General features: G+C 39.4%; 1 protein-coding gene across 1 annotated transcript; it reads right to left on the bottom strand.

The window, feature by feature from the left end:
* Window positions 1–5,237: 5,237 nt before the first annotated feature.
* On the bottom strand, window positions 5,238–17,330 carry LOC115331911. The gene is made up of 6 exons (XM_040214313.1): window positions 17,193–17,330; window positions 14,261–14,421; window positions 12,798–12,877; window positions 10,551–10,649; window positions 10,326–10,457; window positions 5,238–5,542 (listed from the first exon to the last, which is right to left on the bottom strand). The coding sequence occupies exons 1-6, from the start codon at window positions 17,328–17,330 to the stop codon at window positions 5,238–5,240; spliced, it is 915 nt and encodes a 304-aa protein (XP_040070247.1).
* Between the last annotated feature and the right edge of the window lie 6,705 nt (window positions 17,331–24,035).

Raw genomic sequence — 24,035 nt, 5'->3', positions numbered from 1 at the left:
AAAGGCCACCGGACCGGACGGAATCCTCAACATTGTTTTAAAATGATGTGCTGATATCGTTGCGTCATATTTAATGATAGTATACACCAAATCGTTGGAAAGTGGCTTTCTTCTTGATGACCGGAAAAGTGGAAATGTAGTTCCAATACACAAGAATGGCGCAAAAAGTAATGAAAGCAGCTATAGGTCAGTATCATTAACACCATAGGAATATATGACCGGCTTAATTTTTTTAATTAGTTGCTCCAACACCATCGGACTTCTAAAGTAACTTGTTACTGCCTGAGCACCGAGCACGCGTTGGCTTTGATACATCTTTATTTCACGCCTATACTCGTTTACACCTCAAGATCCTTAGTTGAGAGGAACTGCTCCTCGCGAAGCATTACTAATTTTCCCCTTTATGTACGTACATTTTAAGATATATATTTAAGATATATGTATGTGCACTTTAGATTACATATGTGTTATCTAATCAAGATGTATACCTTTCTAACGCCAAAAGCACCGCTTCTTCCTCCTACGACCAAATCTTGTAAGAAACTTCTCGCTGCAGTATGAAGAATGCTCAAAGATTCTTTTTTTGTTTAGGTGAAAACGAGTACAGTAGAAAAGATAAAACATTAAAAAGGTTTTATTATATAATCGATTAATTTTGAAGATTATTTACAATAATTTTACTTCTAATTATGAACTTAGGAACACACTGAACAACTTCTTGTTAAAATACAGAACCAAATTAAAAATGTAGTCGCTTCAGTATCGCTTTAGTTCGCGCTAAGCACCCTTAGCGAAAAGTCGTTCAAAATCAGTATACTGAAAGTATACTGAAAGTATACTAATAGTGAACTTAGGGTATGTACTGAAATCGTACTAGTTTCACACTTTTATGAAACAAAATAGTGTACCTTTAGTACACCCCAAGTACATATGTAGTATACCGTAAGTGCACATCGAGTGTACTTTTAGCATACTATAAGTGCACGTTTAGTACACTTCGTGTATGCTTTTAGTGTACTAAATGTACACTACCAGTACAAATATGCGGAGTGTCCCAGATAACTTCCACCAAACTTAAAAAAAGAAAACAAAAGAAAACGGAGCGTTCTCCGGGAGTGAAACCAACTGTACGCTGTTAGAAAGTCTCTTGCGTAAGTGCACGAAATTGTTTTGGTGCGCCTATTTACTTAATTAAGAGTAACAAGCTAACTTTTTAAATCTTCGTTTAAAAGCCGAGGTGTGAAATGGAAAGTTGTAGAGCGCATTAACACCCAATTAAACCATTTTCAACAAGGTGCGCTTTGCATGCTCCTTTTTCCTAGCCTTCAAAAAAACGCCCGCGAAATACAAAAAAATACCGCGTGACAACTCGCTTCCCCAATCACGGCGTGCGAGCGCGCCGCGAATGTGCGTGCTTTGAAGGCCGGAAAAAAGCACGAAAACGTATTATGTTTCAAACACTTTAAATGGGTGTTTCTCAATGCGCCCGGCAACTTTACAATTAACATCTTGGCCCTTAAAAGAATATTCGAAAGGTTAGCTCAATAATCTTAGTTATTTACATAACCAGGCGCATTAAAAAAATCTGTGCACTTTCTCAAGACACTTGCTAACGACAGTTGATTTCACTCCTGCAGAGCCCTCCGGTGTTTCTTAAGTATGGTGCAAGTTATCTGGGACGCCGTGTATGTCGGGCGTTTTGAATGGAAAGCACGGTCTCAAATTGACCAGAAAAATCGCCGCCTGCATTTAAAAAGCTGACTTTTCAAAGGTGTTTCTTTGAACGGCTGTATTCCAACCTGTGAAATTTCATCTTATACAGCTCCATTCTCGTGAAATGTTAAGAAACGCCGTTGACAACTCAATTGATGATGATAATGCAGAGGCGCCACCACCGCGAGATGCACTCTTAAAAATGAGTCAAGAAATTAACGAGGAAATCTTTGGCAGCTCTATTCCTCGTGAGAATGACGTACCGGCGTCTTCTGAAACTGTGTGAGAAAAGCCATAAAGAAGAGGTGCACTGCCTTTTTCAACTGAAAGTATGTATGTGTGGCATACAAACATTATGGTCAGTGTTCTTCACGTAATTGATAAGACAGAAATTGAAATCCTACTTATCACTTTATTCAAGTTTCCGAGCCTGCCTCCCTGTACACTCTCCTTTGTGATGATGGTATGCCATTACATCCTGCGTAAAAAGAGAAGAGCAAATTAGCCTATGGCCACTCTATGATATAACATCACATAATTCGCTCAAAGGACCACTATGTGAGGAAGGCAAGATAGTAACAACTTCATCCTGACAAAAGGGCGAGGAAAATCGGGCAATATCGTTTCTGAAAACCTGATACCTGAAAGAAGCTCTAACACAGAGCAAACAAAATGATTGGCATTTTCTTAATGCCTCCTTTTCTTTTGCAGTGAACACACATACAAGTCATACGCTATTACACAATCAGTGGTGCGGCTTGATTTATGATAAGTACTTTTTTATATAACCTCGAGCTTTTAGAGAAAATATTCACTATAATGGGTCGGACTTAAATGGTTGCTATGAACTATCCTATATATTTACACATTATCTGATATCATAAAAGCACTAGAGCAGGGTAGGGCTGTACTGCATCAGTTATAAATTTCTAACCAAAAGTTGACATTTATTTAATATATTAGTATTGGTTATTATTCTTTGACAAAGAATAACTGGGCGAGTTGGTACGTTGGTAGTCTTTCAACTCCATCGAATACTCAGGTCCTTTTAACATTTTTTTTCATGCTTTTGCTTTTTCTAACTGCTCTGCCTTTTGTAGCGGCTTTCGCCGCCACTAAAAAACGCGACATAGAAACTCACTTTATTCACAACACAAAATCGCAAACTTGGAAAGCGTGCCGCTTCGGCATACGCAGAGATCGTCCGTCTCCACGGCACAGGCATCAGCACGGGCAAGAAATCATGCTGCTCGCTCTTGTGACGTTTTTCACGCTAACGCTTTATGAAACAAATCGTTGACGAGAGACTGTTGGAACCACACCTCAGAACTAGCATGACCTGTGATTGCTTGAACTGCCGTCAGACTGTACTTGAACGCTAGGCAAAAGCCTCGTCGGGCGACCGTCGTAGGGACGGCGCCCAGGACAGGCCCTCGGCTGGCCCTCGGTTCCGCCGCACGCGAATCTTTCTCACTCTGCGGAGAGAGCAATAAATTTTGAAGATACGCTCTTTTCAAATAACGAAATAAAACCGGGTAGAGCGTAGTGAGAGTCCAGCATAGCTTAGCAAGCACACGGTACAAGACAAAGTTTGAAACAGCGGCGCACTTCGCAGAAACCAAAGGAACTTCCTCACCTTCGCTTGCACTAGTCGGCCATGACTATCCGCCGCTTGCGACGCTGTGTCTCACAGCTCTCAGTAATCGCTTGCTATTATTGAACACGGTATTCGTAAGTAAGGTATCTAAAATATCCGCAAAAACAGCTAAAACGTAAAAAGGAAGCGATGCTTGAACTCTCCGGAATTCCAACGGCGGCCGAACGGAAGCTGATTGCAATAGCGATGGTCTTGCGCAGTTTTCAAAAGTGTCTTCTTTTTGTTCTTTTTTTTCTTTTTTTTTTAAGACAAAACTATGCAAATCAATATATTAATAATAATAATGTTACTTTATTATATTCGTAAAATAGTAACAAACCGTTTAGTCTATTTAGGTTTTATCTAAACTTTCGGTTTTATTTTTCAGTGTAAAACCGAAACTATCTCAAGCCATTTCTCCCTTGTCGCCAAGGCTATTTTGATTCATCAGCGCATGCTTGCACCGCTGGTATTTCGGCTTTTCTGGAAGGATCGGCTCTCGCGGCACATAAATAATGAGGGTAACCTCGTGTTTTGAAACAATGAGCGTGCCCGTCTTTTTTGACGAGGGAAAGACACGTTAAATTTACGTCGATTTTTTACAGTGTGGAAATCTCGATCGACGGTGTTGTTCGTTGTTGCAATTGTCAATCCCTTTTCAAGTGAATTGAGATGTCCTTAGAGTTTTGCAAGATAAATCTACACCATGAAACACTTTCGGTGAAAGCTTGAGGTTGTTGCATAAAAGCGCCGATTTCTCCAGCCAATTTCAGAGCGAGCTTCCATTCGTAACATCACTTCGCTTACGCGGTTCGGAAGTATATTTGCGCTGCATGCGACCATGCAAGGTGGAGGATTTTATGTCCCCATTATTAGCCGTGGTTTCTTTTGCCTCCTGTCTTTTTGAATGCTGTGGATGCAGATATCTGAAACAGCGTATAGTTACGCTGAGACCTGCATTACAAAAACACCGGATTATTTTGAGTTATTCATAGCTATGAATAACCGAAAACTCGTCACCTTTTCGCAAATTGTTTCAGTTGGGCTAGAGTTTATTCATAGCATCTTTAAAATTGAAAATTCAACATGGTCAATTACACTGTCAATTAAAAAAAGCTAATTAGACAACGTACTGTGACGTTTATTTACTCATCTAATGTCCACCGAACCCCACAAATATTCTGTGAAAACGGCATCGGCCTATCGCGTCTTTAGTGTGTTGATGTTAACAATCGCACTATAAATATCTATATATATATATACATATACCCATTACTATAAATTGAGTACGCCGACTGCAAGCACTGAAAGTAAGCCTTTAGTACACTTGAGTGCACTCCTTGTATACTAATTTTGAACTACTTTTTACCGTGGGCACTACGATTCTACTACATGTACTAGTTTTGTACGGACGAGTATACTTTCAGTCCTCCGCCATTTTTACTGGAAGTATACTTTAAGTACACTTAAAGTATACAATCAGTACAAAAACCGCACTGAAAGTATACTTTTAGTATACTTCAGTACACTTCGAGTGTACTGATTTTGAACGACTTTTCGCTAAGGGCATACCAGCTTTTGGGAGGTTGAGCAATAACACTGTTCATTTGAGTGCTGGCATAAATACAAATGAACCTACCAACGCCTACATGCACGATCGATTGATTGTATTTGTAGTAATAATAATGGCAAGGTAGAATATTCGTTGTTTTTTGCATCACTCTTATTTTATAAAGACTTGGCGCGATGGGCAGTTTCTTCGACTAATATTTTATTTCATTCTACGGGCACTGAACAGACAGTGGAGACAATGGCCTATTTTCTTTCTTAGTTTTTGTACGCATACGAAATTGGGGTCCGCCACCAATTATGACACGCATAGGCATCACTAGTAAAGACTCGAAGAAGTCTTAGCTGTTTGGGTATTTTTGCATATGTTCTTGTCGTACATCATATCGTTTGGATATCCACAGGCGGATATGAAGGCATAGCGGCAAGAGATGGGAAGGCTTCTAAATAGGGCGTCTGCAAACTTAGGCGTTTTTTCTTTCGTAATGTCTTCTCTTCCTGCTGCAGTTTCTGGATTTTCCTCAGCCTGCCTGTCCTCTACTTTTGGTGGAATGCTTTTTGTAAAACGTTCTGCGCGTTCCAGCACCCCTGGTAACTCTGATTTCCTCAGCCAAAAGTCGCATCCTGGAAAAGAAGCAATAAAATTACCAATCATTGCAAACATTTCACTGACATCAATGTAATGGTTCTAACGGAACCCTTAATGGGCAATAGAATAATGAGCAAAAGTAACATAATGGCTTTATTAAGGAGATTATACAACGTGTGTCAAATAATGCTGGTGTAATTGCTCCTGCGAAAGGTACGCATCTCACATTACAAAAAATATATATATATTATATTAGTCTCTGCCAGAAGGAACATTTAAAACAATAATGTTCAGTACAGATCGCCTTCGAGTTATTTAAATAATTATCTTACTAATGAGTAAATTTCAAACCATAATTTCAATTACAGTTTTTACACATCGCCGAAAATAACTAAATCAACAGCGTTCTACGGAGTGAGAACGGGGTCCGGTATGAATGTGCTTTAAGTTGAGGTTTCCAACCAAAATGAATCTCTGCGGCAGCGATTCTGTGCGCCCAAGGCGCACGGCACGAATGGTGCAGACTGGCAAATAAAACGCTGTGCTGTTCAAATAACATCGATTGAGCTCATTGGCCACGAGGAAAGGGTCAACTGGCGCAGAGATTCGCTTTAGTAGCACACCAAAACTTTAAAGTGGCATGAAACGCTTTTCCAACTTTTTCCTGTTTAGCTTTCCTCCTCAACTCACGAGTCGCGCATTGTACCAAACGGTCCAAGAAGACGGAAAGGAAGGACTCCCGTCTTTTTCGGACTTTCGTTCGTGCAACCGGACACAGCCATTCTCCCCCTAGAAGATTAGCCCGTCGCTCAAAATTCAGACAAAAGTTGCTTTCCCCAACCCGTTCATTCCGAAGCTGACAGTGCTGTGAAAGCTACGTGCTTGCTCGTTGGGCCAGCCACACTGCAGAGCACCGAGGCCAGGTGACGAAAGGGAGGCGGCTGATTGGTCCAGCAAGCGCGTAGCTTCCACCACGATGTCAGCTTAGGGGTGAAGGGAATAAGTGAGGTCCGATTTCGTGTGACGTCAGTTTGGACCCGAGGACGCGCTTTTGGGACCGCGGATGTATCACAGTGAAGAGGCAGAGAGCTTACGAAGGAGAGGAGGTACGAAATAGTCCGCTGTGTTTTCAAATTTTCGCACTGAAAGTCAGGCTTTCGTCTTTCTACCTTTTTTCTTTTGGCCCACTGAACGATGTGCTATTAGTAAAATCCCAATCTAAAATGATTTATCCCAACCCAGAAATCGTTTCATGGGCCCCTTAAAGGGCGTACCAATTGAGTGTGTTTTTGTACTACATTAAAATGCTGCGCGTGCCTTATATTTTTGTGAAGGGGCTAATGGCTGTATTCGACGATGCCCAGAATGTTTCTAATTAAAACTATACCTTCGTATATTTTGTTAAAATATATAAGTAATCAAAATTAAATATTTATTTAATTAAGCTGCATGTTATTTTTCTAAATAGTCTCTATGGTAGAAGTAATTGTGACAGTAACATGTTCTATCTGACACGTGTGCTGTTCGCAAATCGATTTCCCAAGCGTTTCGTTTAACACCTGTTATATCGCCGTGTGCATGGCCAAGAGGGAACGCTATTCCATACTTCTTGAACATTCGCGTTTACTCTTGTCTCAAATGTCTGACGCTCGAACATTTTGAATGTTCAAGATACCGGGGGATGAGGAGAGCAGCCATTGCCTTGCCGATGCACTCTTCTTTTTTCCCGACACTCGTCTTTTTTTTTTTTTTTTTCTGGTACAAGTTTGCCGATTAAACTTTTATTTTCAGATTTAGAATTGTAGATCCTTTTCTATCCGCGACATTATTCCAGTTTGCAAACGTGTGAAAACAAATTCTCTTTGAATAGGTAGTAGAGTGATCTTACGATGATTTTTATTTTGTTGGATGAGATTTTATTACTCTCTGCTATTGCAGAGTTGAAACCACCTCTGCCATACTTCTACAGTTATGTCTCTTTAAAATAGACCCCTTTAATATGAATGCCTCATTATATAGACACCACTTTCGGCGAAAAACTGGGAAAATGCATGCATTTTTGTCGCCTTATTATGGACAACTCCCATTATGGACGATGTTTTACGAAAACGGAGGTGTCCATATTAACGAGACATCACTGTATCATAAAGTATATAGCCTCATATCGCCACGCTCATGGCCGAGAAAGAACGCTTCTCCGTACATCTAGAGGATTTGAGCTTACTCTCACTTTAGGTGAGAGTAAGCTCAAATCGGAAATTCGAGATACAAAGTTTAGCAGGTAAGTAGCCGGCGCGGTGTTGCCGAATTATTCAGACACTCCCGACGACGATGCAGTTTTTCGTCAGCGCTCCACTCTGCGTTTCGGCCGACTCGGACGCCCGCGACGCTTTGTACTTATCTTCGTTTACCTCTTTTGGTATTTCGTTTATTTCGGGCACAAGTTCGCGCGATTAGACGTTTATTTCGATTCATTAACCATGGTCCGGTCACCTCATTCGTGACAATATAATACTGTAGATACAGTCAGTGTTTTCTGGTTCACCCATATAAATCAAAGTCAAAGTTTATTAAGACAACCGTCGAGGGATACAGTTGTCTGGGGGGCTGCCACACAAGGCATCAACATGCTTGACAAAGAGACAGCCCCCCCCCCCCGCCCCCTTCCCTTCACGGCCAGACCATCCAACATGACCAGGCAAAAAGAATATCTGACAGAAGACAAAAACTACTTGATCATGAGATATAAAACATGAAAACCCATAACCAGTAAAAACATTGAAGAGAAAAACCAAGTAAATATATCCAGATTGTCCCCCACGCCGTAACAAAAAACAATGACCCACATTAATTTATTTTAAGCCTTCATAAACACGGCAGCAATGGGGCCACGCGCCACGCTCTTCTTAACTTGTGTTCATCTTGTAACGTCATAGTTTTGCAGTTGTGTATATTATTTAAAAAAGCTACAAATGAGAAATAGGTAGAAACAAGTTATCATAGAAAGCACATTTAATGATTTAAGCTCATTGTTGTTTTAATATTGTGAACATTGTTCGAGCTTGATAACTATTATTCTCACTAAAGCAGTTATGCGGATATTCTTGGCTGCCAGATGTTTAACCCTGCCATTTTTCCAGATTGACCCGTTCTAAACACTACTTTTGTTTCATGTAGATATATATAGTTATAGTTATTTTGCACGTAAACCCAAAAGAAGACCCTGCAGGTTCAGAACTTAAGTATTAACGTCTATCACTTTTGAGGCGACCATTGCGAATAAGGCGAAACAAGTATGTTTATTTCCTCTATATAAATATTCAGTTCAGCCTTCCCTATCACTGGAGGCCTCAGCTCGTAGGCCGTCCGATATATTCCCGGCCTCTAATGCGTTATTTGGCTGCTCCGGTAATCGTTTATAGAAGCAGATCGATGTAATGCCACAACACCAAAAAATATATATCAATAAACAGCACCTAGCTTCGTCTTGCAGTCATGTTAAACAAGAAACTGAGCATAAAGATGACAGGGCACTTGAGTTTAAAGTTCATTGTGAATGAAGCGTGATTAAGAGCCTATACCTCAAAGAGAACTTACAATATTTGAGTTCTTTAAGAAGTTAAATTGATATTATATTCCAGTACAAATTTGCTTGTTTTGTTATAGATTGCACCGTCGTTCATAAGAATGTATATAGAGACCATGAGCCTTAATCGTAGTTAGTCACCATCGTATACTCCAAGCGGCACTTTCGACGGAATTGGAAGTACCTCTACTACCCTATATCTGTCTGATTGTAATGTAGAGGTTCGATTTAACACACGATTATGGTGGCATAATCCGGCGTCAAATTTCCGGACAGGGGTTCAACTGCCACCTATGTCTTGCACATGCGTAATGTACCTCGGCGTTGAAATCAGACGCGATTTTTCAGGAAGTAGTACATGGCAGCATTATATCATGTAAAGTATCGTATAGGAGTGGAGATTTAATTTCCTTGTTAAACAGAAGGCATCACAGGAGGCGCTGCTTTGGGGTATCTCTGTCGGCTGTCATGCAACAAATAAAAGTGTTTTGCCTGCTTTAGTGTTAAATTGAGAGCGCTTCTAACTGTTCTCGTGCATTTCACGCCAATCTCATTCAGCACATGCAACCCGCTTATTTAGACACGCTTGTAAAGTTTTGAATTGATGATGTCGCGCATTAACTGCCGTACTTCTTCCAGCAAGACTGCTCCTGCAGACAAAACTTTTGTGTCACAAGAGTGGCTGGCTGAAACATCGTAGGACCACATCACAGCTTCCATGAGGCCCCCAGACTCCCCGGACACAAGCCTGCTGAACTATTATACCTTCGGAGCTCTTGAAAAGGAGGTCAACAAAGCAGACTCGTGATACGAAAGAGTCAATGAAGGCTATCATTGTGAATGTTATGGCCCACATCAATCAAGAACACTTTGTCAAGTCTTGCAGACGCTTCCTAAGCCCATTGAAACTATCATTACTGCTAATGCTGGTTCTTTCACTTCAGCTTTAAGAGCATGGGTCTGTTTTTTTGTTACTTCTGCTCTTCTAAAAAAAATCAGTCTCAGGGTAAACGACGAAATGGTGTATTATAGTTTTTCCAGATATATTGGCTTTTATAGGAAGTAAAATAGTTTTTGCATCACATAGGTGTGTGTTCTCAAATACCGGTCACAGTTTTATACATAATGGCTTGTATTATTTCCCATTACTGGATGTGGCCTATGTTTATTTTATTTTTATTTTACTAAATGTGTAAATACTTTCGCATTAACTATTGAATTAACCGGCTTACCTCCTCTCAGAAGGGGAGATTTTAGGATATTGCACTGTGGCTGGTTGAACACCACGTAGAAGTCAAGGTAATTTACTCCTTCGACTGGTTCCGCGGATACAGCTTCACCTTTAGCATCGTTTACGGCCTTCACTGCGTGCGAAGACAACATTACAGCGGACCGCTATACACTTTCAGAATGCAGAATTATTCACAGTAGTGGTAGTGAATGAAAACAGAACTTACACCTATCCGACAACGGCTTGCTTGAGGAGTTGCATGAATAATCACCATATTCGATATACATGTTGCTTCCCAGAGGGGTTGGCTTATCACTCGGAGTGCCTAGTTACAGGGCACAAACAAAGTATGTCTGTATCGCTTTTGTATGCAAAAATAGTTTTGACATGTTGAATAATCTAGTTTGGTTAGGAAAAAATAATGGTTATATTCGAAGCTTAAGAAAAATACTAACGTGTATGTTCAGATAAATGTGGCTTCCAAACAAACGTAAAGAACGACATACCAGGATCCATCAAGAAATGAAACCCGTTTTTTTGGGCCTTATAAAAAACTGCGCCTTAAAGAAATCTGAAACTCCGTCAGAATATCAAGCAAGCAGCGGGGTTATGGTGGGAATGTTCTAAATATGACATTAGCTGAATCAAGAGATAAAAGGGAAGGTCAAAATTCAACTATAAGCCCACGTCCATCTAAACCTAATTTTGTCAAAGCAAAAAATAGTATTTTGGGTACTTGTGGTATTTATATTAGTAAAACAATCTTGCATGAAAAAAAAAACAATATTGCATTTTTTGACAACTTTCTTTACAGAAATAAAATACCACAGCCACCCACAATTTTATTTCTTCTTTTGACGGAATTGGGCTTAGTCGGACGTCGGCTTACTGAGAATTTTTTTTTTATTGTTGGTGGTAAGCAAAGTCGTGATTCAAAACTTTTGCATCCTATCCCAACCACTAGAGCCATATTCTGACAGTTTAAGCTCTCTGCAATGCAAAGTTGGTTTATGCCGGTCAGAAAAAAAAAACGAATTTAATTTTCGCAACAAATCCTGGTACAGTGAATGGCGATTTTTCTAAATTAACAATCAATATGTTGTTTCTCTGAATAAACGAAGTGTTTTCTCTAGAGAATATGAGAAATATGTCACACATCAAAAATAAAAACTGAAGCTCGCAGAATGCTATTTTCTTCCTACCTTTGCAATGGCCGGAAGACCTTAGGTGTGGAATGCCGATACAATATCTTTTGCCAAACGTTTCTTTTTTCATTACGTTTACAAGTTATCCCCAAGCTCTTCCCAATTGAAATGGAAGAGGAACTGCGTAGACGATAATGTCGTCTGGTTAGCATTATGGCACTGCCATGAACGAATCGATGCAATATGGCTTATGCTGTCTAGCCACTGACACACCTGTTGTATCGGATTTATATCACTGTATAATACAACGCTCCTTAAACACAATTATCTAATATGGTAAATTTGCAACATTTTCTTTTTTTACGCGAGTACATAGGTTCGAGTGGTCTTCTCCAACCTTACACTTTGCTCATATATATGTCTCCAAAATAATTTCTCTTATTTAATATGCTTGTAAAATCCTTCAGCATACAGGATCTTTGGCTTGAAATCTGTGTTGTATTAAAGTGGAAGCCTTGACTTTTTTTTTTATTTCGACCATTGCCTGCGAGTATAGGTAAGATGCTGTTTTTGTTTTCTTTTCGTAAATATTTAATATGATGTCTAGCCTCTAATATATCACGATCACCATAGCTAGAACTACACCACTGCTTGCAGCTCTCCTACCAAAAAGTAGGTGCTACCATCAAGAGTACGGGTAACGGAAGCACTCCAAGAAACCATTAAACTAACTTCGTATGCTCTGATGTCATTCATCTGTTTTAATTCGAAGCCCGCCCTCTGCCTCGGGTACTTTGTGGGTGTCTCCTAGCTTTCTGGAATATTTTCTTTTTGAGATGGCAAGATTAACTTTGACTGATCGTGTCCTTGTTCCACACCACTGGCTTGTAAAAATCATTTTGTTATCACTCTTTTAATTCTGCCTATTTTATTTTGTTTCGAGTGTTTCAGGGCTTTTATCCTTACCAGGTTTAAAATTCCGTACAATAAGCGCAGGAAACAATTATCTGAATGCGAAACTCTTATATATTTTCAGAGTAAATAGTTCGTTTTAGTGCGCTCCTTGATAACTCTGAATGGGTCATTGCTGATATTTCGGTCAAATTAGGCGCAAACCAGGAAAAGTGTTTTAGAGACCTTTGCCAAGGTATCTGATTTAGAATGCACTGTTTCCCATCCCCACACAGATGGACAACCCCCTGAGTACATTCCTGTTCATTCATTAGAAATCTGTCGGGGGCGTTGTTTTATAATTGCGTAGAAATATTAGAATGAACGCATTACTGCTGGTAAAATAAGCTTGAATCCTAAATTCCAGGGGTACATACCGCCCAAGCCTGCACGTATAACATTTTCTGTCTTGTAGTTGAATTGACTTAAGGCTCTCACTTGGTACCTTAAAGTGTGGCTGAAACGTGAAAAAAAATATTATATTTTGATTCTCGACATAAATAATTGTTGCAAAAACAATATGTTGTTTAGTTACAAATTCGAAAATATATATATATATATATATTATGGTGCGCCAAACACGTCTACAAAACTACTGCTCTTTGCGTCCTTACTGCGTTTGCTTAATGTCTTCCTGCAACGTCACTGAATGCCTCTATATTTCGATTGATAGAGACGCTACACCGGGAGGCCGCCTGTGCAGCTGTAGCTTGCCCAGCAATCGACCAATCGAGATAAACTCAGGCACGTATCACAGGCTTTAACGTAACGACGTTGGTACGTCATGCTTCTAAGCAGGCTAAAAACATTTAAAAAAAAACGAACTAAATTTCGAATGGAAATCGGAACGGAACAAGCCTCAGACGAATTGCAAATACAGTTTCTTTAAACAATAATTATATTTCTGCCGAGGAATCCCCCCTCTTCCCCCGTTCTTATCATATTTTTGTTTTTTCTTATTTTAACGGTACATATAAATTCACTCTCTCTGTTCCGCTATTCTTTCACCTACAACAAAAATAATGGCGATAGGAATCCCTACTTAATATTCCTTATGGGCAAAATTAAAGTATTGTTAAGGACATTTCAATGTACCAAATGTACAAGGCATTCATCATCAGTGGGAGAATCCGTTCAACACCGTAGTCATGGTCCGTTCCGTCAAGTACGTTTTGATGCAAATAACTTTTGACAACTGTAACACATTGTGCCAAGAAATAGCGGATTTTATATTTGCTTCCCCTGGAGTATGTGCACAATCCTATAGGAAAAAAATCAGGATTATGCTTTTATAGTATTTTTGTATGAACATTATGTTTCTTTATATCTTAAATGTAGTGGCAAAACTCTCGGAACACACTGAAATACAGCCGCATTCCTAACCAATCCGTCCTCAAAATTATATCTTCCGCGATAGTGTCCTCCGGTCAAAATTAATGAATATCGTTTTCTAAGAAACATGCATTTTATTTTAATATCAACAAACTCACCAGTCAAAGACGCGTGAGCGACTAATAGATGGCATATCTCGCTTTTTTTTCTATAATGGAAGAATATATCATGACCACGACACGTGAGAATTGGCTAATTATTTTATATAGTATAATTGTTGTCCCTATAATGCAGTGAATGTCAAGTTACATTTAAGAATGCAATCGGTTTTTTCTCAACCAAACAGCTGTCATTAATTGGACTGTTTATTTACTCTGTCATCATTCATCGCCTTCCAGAAACAAACATTTTTGCGCCAGAATCCTGTTCGACTGAAGATCAGATGTTTCAGTGAAACTTTTTTAACATTTATACCCTTATCAAACATATGCTCATTGCCAATACTTACTTTTGTTCATCAGTCTTGTTAAAATATGTCCTCGTAAAATTGACAATTTTTAATGTCTCATTGTGAAGAGTTGCTGTTACTACGACACAAGTGGTATTTGGTTCGTGATTTTTTGAACGAAACATTAGGACGAATGGATCATCTTCTGATTTATTAATAGCCTGAAGATATAAAAAAATATACATTTCTTGTTATCAGAGTACTACATATCGCCTGAGAATCGTGTTTCAGCTTTCATTGTTTATAAATGCATGCGGAAACATTATTCCGCAATTACACATCAATATATTCACGTGCTCCCTAAACCTGCCCTACAGCATTTTGTATTTCGCTGCACCATGTAAGGCTAGCTAAATCAACTCAAATGTTATATATAAATGTTTTTGTGTCAAGAAAAGCGGCGATGGTGCTTGTCTTTAAGCTGATGCGTGCCGTGGGATATAATTTGATGAGAAAAAGACCAATCGTATGCGCAAACGATGTATGCCCAAAGTAAGCAATACTACAGACATTTATGTCTGTAGTATTGCTTGTGTAATAACGCACTGCACAACCACCGTATTGGAACCACAATATAAAAGAATTATTTTATTAAACTTCAAGTTCTCTTAAAAAAGAAATGACTCCCGGAACACCTTATTTTTTTAATATATATAAACTTTTTTTAATTTTGATAGCAACCTGCATGCTCAAGAGGGTGTAGAGCTCGCAGAAATACCCCTGAAACCCAATTTTTGATATTGGAATCTAGTTCATCTATCGTTGCGTTCTTCGTTTCCCTGCGCCTTTCTTTCTTTCTGTAATGACTGATAAAAATAAATAAAACGGAGACATTGGCTGTTGCTATAACAGCGCCGGCTACTCCTTTGAACTTGAGTGTTTAGTGTCCAGTAGTAACGCCATGTATAGCGACGTGCCTGCTCATGAAGAAGAAGTTGCTGAGGCCGAGACTAAATGTGTACACTTGGTATGAGAGGATGTCTGATATTGTTTTGGCTCGACCACTTCAAAGGTGTGACTGCACCATAGGCTACTTCTTCAAAGAAGTGGAAACTCTATATACACTTACTCCATATTTGCGAAATTAAATTATATTTTATTAATTTAGATCATTAGTTAATATTTCTAGCAAGGAACGTAGGAGCTTGTTTTTTTTTTATCAAACCGTAGTTTTAAATACATTCTACCAAATTTTGTTTCTAATACTTTGCCTGTGTGTGTGATAGATTTGCCGAAGAACTGATCAATTACCTTGAACTTTCAAACATGTCTATCTGCTAATTTTCTTCTTCCTTTCTACTGTTCAGAGTACATACCGTTAAAATATTAATAATATTGTGTAATGTTGACAACTACTTGTATTTTGTCGTTCTTCGATTCATCTGTATTGCTGACTTCCTCTCTGTGAGCGTTAACTTATTTTAAACTATGATTATTAGTGTGTTATTGACCCCCTTGTATAATGCTCTAACGGGACCTCAAGGAATAATAAACGAATGAATGAATGAAACTCCTTGCTACATGTTTGACTGTTATACGCACATCTGGGCGGTCTACAATTATATTACGCATTTTTTGTGATAATGAGCATCTCAATTGCACTCTAAAAAAAAAACGCCCGTGCGTCTGCTTTCCCGCACCAACGCTCGGAGAGCCAATCACCACAACTCACGGATGCAGCTCAGCGAATCACAATGCCGAAACATATGTTTAGACCAAAAACGCAGTCTGAGTTGTAACATTAAGCAATGGAAGCGTGACGTTTCGCATTGCTTAATGTCACAACTCAGAACGCGTTTTTTGGTCTAAACATATGTTTCATCAATGTCATTCGCTGAGCTGCCTCCGCAAGTTGCGGTGATTGGCTCTCCGAGTGTTGTGCGTGAAAGTTGACGCACAAACTTTTTTTAGAGTGTCTGCGGAATTTAGATGTCTTTCAAATTAATAAATAAATATATATATATATATATATATATATATATATATATATATATATATATTTATTTATTTATTTGGACACTGCGCACAACATCAGGCACTGTATATTTTTCACCAATATATATATATATATATATATATATATATATATATATATATATATATATATATATATATATATATATTTATATATATATATACATATATATATATATATACATATATATATATATATATTGGTGAAAAATATGCAGTGCCCAATGTTGTGCGCTGAAAAAACTGCCATATTAACCGCTCGAGCTATTGTCATAACCTCCTTAAAAGGATATTGCAATATCACATCACATACGTAGAGAACAGAAAACAATATATGGTATCAACTCTGGGGACGGTACACAAAGAAGGGGATGGAGACACCCGGCAGAGAACAATTCCTTGTAGGGTGTAGTAAGTTGGCAAGCAGTAACGAGAGAAACCTTCCCGCAAACCTGAAATACGCAATGTAGCTCCTTACACAAGCACCCCAAACCTTTCTCCCAAAGATTTAGGGCAGAAAAAAACTGCTTGAATATATATATATATATATATATATATATATATATATATATATATATATATATATATATATATATATATATATATTTTTTTTTTTTTAAACACTAAACTCAGAGAATTGGTTTTTTTTTATTTTTGAAGAATTTTTGAGACTCCTAGCAGCCTCACCAGGGACGACATAACTGAAAAGGGCTTCACCAGAAATTCCCTCTCATGAAGGGTTTCATTAAATGGTTTCAAGCATGTTGAATAAAAACTTGCCAACAATCACTGAAATATATACATAGCACAAACTCACGATTGTTAAAAGTAAAAACGCCACAACCTGCAATGGTTGGCAATCGCTATATTTTGAGCGCTGTGAATTTACATCCAGATTAAAAGTCATTTGAAAAATAGGTGTTATCTCCGGTTCCTATATATCTCGTTGACCACGTACCTTCCAGGCGTTTTGGAGAACTCCATATTGAGGATCGTTAAGTTTTGGGTGGTTTTCAGGGTTTTTTATGATCATTTGTGCCTGCCAGGCACAAGTAGTGGCGATGCAAGCGAACAAAGTTGCGTACAGGAGACCCATTGGAACTGCTGCAACTATCATTTGAAGCTTTTCCGGGATCCCTTTCGAACCACTTTTATAGCTGAGTAGGCGTATTTAATATTTAATATTAAGTAGGCGTACTCAATATTTAATAATCCTCTCCCAACCTTTCAAAAATCCTAGCTGTGGCACGTTTTTGCTAAGAAACCTTATATATCTTGCTGCTTTTTTTTTTTGTTGCCCATTTCCGCTGCTCATTCTTGCGAAACCTTGCACACCCTTGTGTTTTTGTTGTTATTTCTGTTTTTTATGGTGACTTAAATACTGTTTGCAATAAATTGAATGCTGTTGGAAATATAGCCACACCTTCAATATTTGTGCACAGGGTGCTCCACAAAAGTGGGCAAAATCAATATTGCAAAAACAACGCGTTGCATAAAAAAAAAAAAAAAGGTTTGTGTTGTTTTGGTTTTCTGCCAGGGACCCATTTAGAAAAGTATTAAAGTTGGGAAAAATTAAGTTGTCAATTATTTTTGTGTAATTACCTTTAACGTTGTGTTTAAGGGCATGGTTTAAATTAGAAAATTGCTTAGCATCATCAAAAAAGACTAAACCAATAAATTGCAGTACTATAGAACGCACGCGCAGCATTTTATGGCGTTCTGAAAAACCGCACAATTTCGACGGGTTTTTAAGTTTCGGTTTGCAATTCGATAACTTCTCGGCACCGACGGCACCCTTGGAGGAATAATGCAACAGACCACCGCTGCGCTGTCTTCACGTAACGCAGCAGAGGCAGGTTGCACTATTTCTCCACGGGGCGCAGTGCCGCCGGGGCCGAGAAGCGCTCCGATTGCAAACTGAAACTTAAAAACCCGTCGAAGTAGTGCGGTTTTCCAGAAAGCCGTAAAATATCCCGCGTGCCTTGTATCGTTCTGCACTTTCTTGGTTTAGTGTTTTCGATGATGCTGAGCAATTTTCTAGTTGCAACCATGCCCTTAAACACAATATTAAAAATTTTAATTACGCAAAAATAATTCTACACTTAATTTTCCCCAACTTTATATTTTTTTTTCTAAATGATCTGCCCCAGAACCGAAACGACATCAGCCTTTTTTCGTTGCGACGTGTAGTTTTCGCAATATCGAATTTGTCCACTTTTCGTGAAATACCCAGCACATGTTTGTGCTTATTCGTAACGCCAATTGGACTACGAGCGGCAACCACGACCCATCGAAACCAACCAAATGTCGCGAGAGTGTCACGTGACCTTCGGGGAGGGTAGATTGACAAGCGGGGTACGTATGGTCACGTGATACTTTCGCCGCGCTCGATTGGTTCGAAAGACCTGTGGCATCTGCTGCCGTTTTCCGTCAGGCAAAAAGTTGCAGAAAGGCTTTACGCTATGCGCTGTTAGTAGAAATCATGAGAGCGAAGAAACGCAAATATGGTGTGAAACTGAAAAAGCTTTCGTGTAATTCATACTGGTAGGCATGTTCTGTAATCATGAAATGATTACCTAACAAACCTTTTAGACATTAACATAACTATACTTACTGAAAAGATGAGAATGGCAGGGAGGTGCTTCGGGTGTCCGCCTCCAGCGCAAGTTTCCTTCCTTCCACAACGTTTCGGCGTCCGTGCACCTCGAACGCGCGCGCTCAGCCAAAGGAACACGCAAGCATAGCCTCCTTATACTCACAAAGCCTGGCAGTTCGACGACGGAGCAATAGAGTGCCCGGTCGCAGATTTGGAGCGTGAGGATCTGGTAGCGCAGAGCATTTCTCGGAGAACCTGGACGTCAGCGCAGAGCTTTTGCAGCGGCGAGGACCGCGAGGAACGCGAGGGCCTCGCCGCTGCAAAAGCTCTGCGCTCAGGAAATATGGTTTTCAAACCCGTCGAGAAAAGAAGCGGTAGCGCGAGGAACGCGAGGAGCACGAGAGGACAGTCCATCCCTCGGGACAAGTGTGTTTTGGCGTCTCGCCGCAGCGGGGCGTCCGTCACGTGGCTCCCCTCTCATCCGTTGTTTGCCGCTCTACCTTTTCAATTTCGGCGGCCGCTTCTCGTGGCGATCTGTCAGGCTTTGTCTGTATAGAGGAGGCTATGGCGCAGGGCAGGGAGCGCGTGCTGGAAGCCGGACGTTGGTAACACAGGCCCCTTCTCGTTCTCATTTGGTCTGTGACTGTGGATTGTTGTTGTTTACAAACCCGAAATATATTCAAATCTTGACTGCTGGAAGAAAACGGAAGAATCCTCTAAATGTATGTAGTGTAAACAATTATTGAACACGCCACGTGCACACGATTTTGAAGAAAAAGCGGCACATTTTTCTGGGATTGATTATATATTATTCTCAATTTTCTGCCACGTGATTTCATGTTAAACTTTACATCCGCTCTACTGTCGTCTGCGTCAATCTAGTACGAAATAATACCACAAACGGAATTTTAAGTTGAGAATATTTAATTTTATTATGCTAGTCATTGAATCCTATAACGTACAGAGCGCGACAGTGTTTGCGCGAACAAGCGATCGCGGTATTTTTTACTTTTTTTCTTTGAAAACAATTGGATGTCATCCAAGTTATTATCACTACGGAAAGAGCTCATTCAGTTCTATAATGTAAGCGGTAAAATTTCGTACTCGCTAATATTATTTAGAAGTAAAATGCAAAAATGCGCCGATGTCGTGTTCGCGCTAACAGTGTCGCGATGTGTACCTCTTAGTGAGAAAGGTGGTTCTCTATTTCGTCCGTTTTATGCATCTTAAAGTTCTTAAACCTTGATAGTGAACAACACATTTTGAAAACTTCAATTTGTGAAGGACTTCAATTTCGGTGCATCAGAGCTATTGTAGTTTACCACATTTTACACCTCATTTTCACAATCCGCAACTTTCAAAGTTGTATTTCACCACATTTTACACAACATATTCACAATCCGCAGCTTTCAAAGTAGTTCCCAAGACAGGTGCAACCCTGGTATATCATACGCTAGGAAACTATAATGATTAAATTGCGGCTTGTTACGTTTTGTGTTCATTTGCTTCTATATCCTGCTAGATTTGTTTTTTTACATAATGACGTTGCACACAACGAATGCACCCCGGGAAAGTGAACTCTGGGGCTTGTCTTGACAGCAAGACGGGACACAATGTCGGCAAGCAGTTTTCTCAGCCGCTGTCTTGCTGCCTCTCAAACTGAAACCGCCGCATTGCCTATTCATATTTTCAATATTTTTATCTTTCCTGCAATACAAAAGAAGTGGCCAGATGAAATTTCATACCCAAATCCAGGCTATAAGAAGTGCTCCCACGCAGCTCTGTGGTGTGCTTAGTGAAACAAGTAAGAAAAACTTTCCATGAAACATCATCTTCGTCAACCAGAATTATCATTCCACATTCACGGAGGAGATAAAATTGTATACAAAAAATAAACGAAATTCGTTTAACTATAAACTTAAGTAAAAGCTTAAGCCTTCAGTTCCTTCAAACTAAGCTTAGTTCTTCGACTCAGACTAGTTCATTGTGAATTTAGTTATATCTTAATTTACACTTCAATTTTTGAAGTTTTCTACGAAGTGAAAAATCTTTAGTGGCAATATTGTTTGGCAAACTCAATATATAAGGCAATTTGGAGCTTACATATATAAAAACCTCGCGAAAACACATTTCGGCCAATTTTTCACCTCTCCTTTTAAAAGCTTACAGCCGAACTGTCTTTTGTCAGCTTCGTGCACACAGTGCCCATTTTTTGCCATTGCCTCAGTGAATTCAGACGATGTCATAGCGGTCCCTGAGCAGAACCAAAAGTGCAAAACGACAAACGCAGAAATCATTATCACACCGCATACTTCATTGTTAGACGAAAACTTTTTGAAGGCGAAAGCTCTATATGGGTCCCATTAGGGAAAAATATGTCGGCGTTGTGCCCGAAAGATGGCCATAAAGATACGTCATCAAGGTCAAAGCAAACGTGCCTCAGAGGTAAAACACAAAGAAATCACAGCAACGCAGATGCTTCATCACGAAGGCCGTGAAGCCAGCGGGGGCGCCGCGCCTGCGCAGTGAGGGAGCATGACGTCACCTCCGGAGCACCGTGTGCAAAAGGAAGACGTGACGCGCTGACTCCGGCGCGTCATTTGCGCTTCGGACTTCATTTGTGCTCGTTCCGTGCCTCGTGCGATAGAATGTGAAGCGACCGCGCCTACATTTGCGGCCTCGACATCGGCAGCAGCTTCTACATCTACGGCGGCACAACGAATAAACTTCCGGCGGAAACAAATGTAATACGTGTATAAACATTATTCGAAAACATTTCAACCGCGGCACTATTGCTTTCGCGTTTCTACACGTAAGCAATTGTCTGCGGCGCATGTTTTTTCAATCTTGTTTACTTTGTTTTATGGACAGGCGGTGGTATCGTTCCAGAACGTTTATGAAAAACAAAGCATATTCTGGGCGATCCAATATTAATCTTTAAAAAATAACTCGGCTTTAATTTAATTATTTATTTTTACTCGTCTGTGTCATATAAGTGGACGGTGGAAAAAAACCGTCAACGGTATGATTTTTTCAGAACATCAGTGTTTTGTTCGTGTTCCGACTGGTGACTCCCTGGTCCAGAAACAAATTAAATAAACATTAAAAGTATAATTAAAAATATCTTGAGCTTATTTTGAAACAAACGTTTGATTTCAATTCATAGTAAAACTGGTCCGATATCATGATTCAAGCCGCATCTTAAATTACGATCTAAATCATCTCAATTTTCATTCACCACCCTCTGTCAAATATAGAGAAGAGGTCTACACAAAGTAAGTTTGACACTCTTTATAATAGAAACATTATATTTTATGATATTAGGAGCGACACATGAATCTAAAAAAATTCTTCTCGGAGCCATCAAAGCAAAAAATCAGTAATTCCTCATTTTTGTTGAAGTGGTATTGTAAGCTTTACTCTTCCACTTCAAGAAACTGCGATTGTAAATAACATTAACATTTTAATGTTATAAAATTTTAAATAAAAACCAAGCAGAACTTATTTTCACATTTCGGTGTCAATGGTTTTTGCATGACCTACTGGCGATACAGACTGGTTCTTAATATTACCTAACGTTTTCCAAAAGACAGTGTGCATTTTAATGGAAAAAGCTATAGTTATAGGGACTCTTTTGTGCTACTGTTTTTAGTACACCCAGGTGAAAATGAAATGCTTATCGAAATTTTCTTTTGGGGACGTTCAGAAAAAAAATTTGTTTTAAAGAGTTTTATGGGCTTAGCTCAAAGGGATACTAAACCGATATTACGAGCTCACAAAACAAGCCTGGACGGATAGGCGCGACGCTGCAACACCCAAAAACATCACTCATACAGCAATAACAGATAGCCGTATTGTCTAGGAAAATAAGTGCGCGATTGAAAACGGCCCACGAGGCCCACGAGACAAGTCATGTCACGATTCCCATTTCCTTTCCTTCTCGCTACGTCCCGTCCAGCTGGTGAACCGAAGCGAGGAGGGTAGAAACGAGACCGCTTCTCCTTGTTCCCAAATGTTCCAGGAGAACCATGACGTAAAAGATCGCGCTTGATCGCACCCTTCTTTCTCAAAAGTACGACCATTCGTTTGAGATACCGATGTGTGAGTGATGGTTTGGAGATCGTAGCGTCCCGTTCAACGCTTCTTTGGCCGTATTTTGCGAAATACAAATTTCGGTTCAGTATCCCCTTGAGGCCAACCTTCAGCGAATAGTGATATATTTACAAAGAGGAATAACGAATTTACGTTTTGTGGAAGACATATCGTGCGTCATTCAGATAGTACAATAGCTCTCCCTGGTTTCAAGGCACCCCATTGAGGAGCGTGAATTTAAGTAAAAGTTCACTATAAATCTAAATCTATAAAGCATAATTACCAAAAGCACACAAATATTCAATTTACTTTAATGAGTCCGAAATTTTTAAATCGGTGATCATTGACATGTCGAAGGCATTCGACAGAGTCAATCATGATCGGCTCCTGCGCAAACTAGAGGACTAATGGCCTCTATTCAACGTATTGTAATTGGTTTAGCAGCTCCCTTAGCGATCGTACAAACTCTGTTCGTGTGTCGGGATTTATGTCCAAAACCTTTATTTCGTCGTCAGGGGTGCCTCAGGGAAGCAACTTAGGTCCACTTTTGTTTTTAATCGTTGTAAATGACATTGCATCTTCGGTAAAAAAATTCTGAAATGCTTTTATTCACCGACGATATAAAGTTGTTTCGTCATGTTAGTTCGCGTTTTGAATGCACACTTCTTCAAACCGATGTCGATAACATAGCTAGGTGGTGCTTTAATAATGATCTCCTGCTTAATGAACATAAAACACAGGCTATAGGTATTTGTAGAAAGCGAAAGCCCCTTGCCTTCAGTTATATCTTAGATGGGGGCGTCATAAACGAGTGGGTGTTGCTCGTGGTCTTGAAGTTTTTATAGATAAGGCATTGAATTGTAATCATCCCATGTCGGTCACATGCAACGCATCATTTAAAACATTGGGAGCAATTTCACATTTCACAAGACAATTTTCTTCCTATGCATGTATCGTTCGTTTATTCTGTTGTCTAATTCGCTCAAAACTCGAGTTTGCATCTATAGTCTGGAATTGTACAACTGATACAGCATCTTCCTCTATCGAGCGTGTACAAAATCGTTTTTTTTTTTTGCATCATTTTCGATCGTTTTTTTTTTTTTTTTTTTGGAC

Source organism: Ixodes scapularis, unplaced genomic scaffold (assembly GCF_016920785.2).
Source record: "Ixodes scapularis isolate PalLabHiFi unplaced genomic scaffold, ASM1692078v2 PGA_scaffold5__190_contigs__length_132052651, whole genome shotgun sequence".
In the NCBI taxonomy this organism is placed as follows: domain Eukaryota; kingdom Metazoa; phylum Arthropoda; class Arachnida; order Ixodida; family Ixodidae; genus Ixodes; species Ixodes scapularis.
This window is presented reverse-complemented; position numbering and strand designations above follow the sequence as displayed.

Coding starts and splice junctions, on each gene's coding strand:
- LOC115331911 (XM_040214313.1), bottom strand. CDS start 17,330: ATGGGTCTCCTGTACGCAACTTTGTTCGCTTGCATCGCCACTACTTGT. Junction 10,650..12,797: donor TATACGTGCAGGCTTGGGCG/GTATGTACCCCT, acceptor CCCTGTAACTAG/GCACTCCGAGTGATAAGCCA. Junction 10,458..10,550: donor CAAGCCGTTGTCGGATAGGT/GTAAGTTCTGTT, acceptor CTTCGCACGCAG/TGAAGGCCGTAAACGATGCT.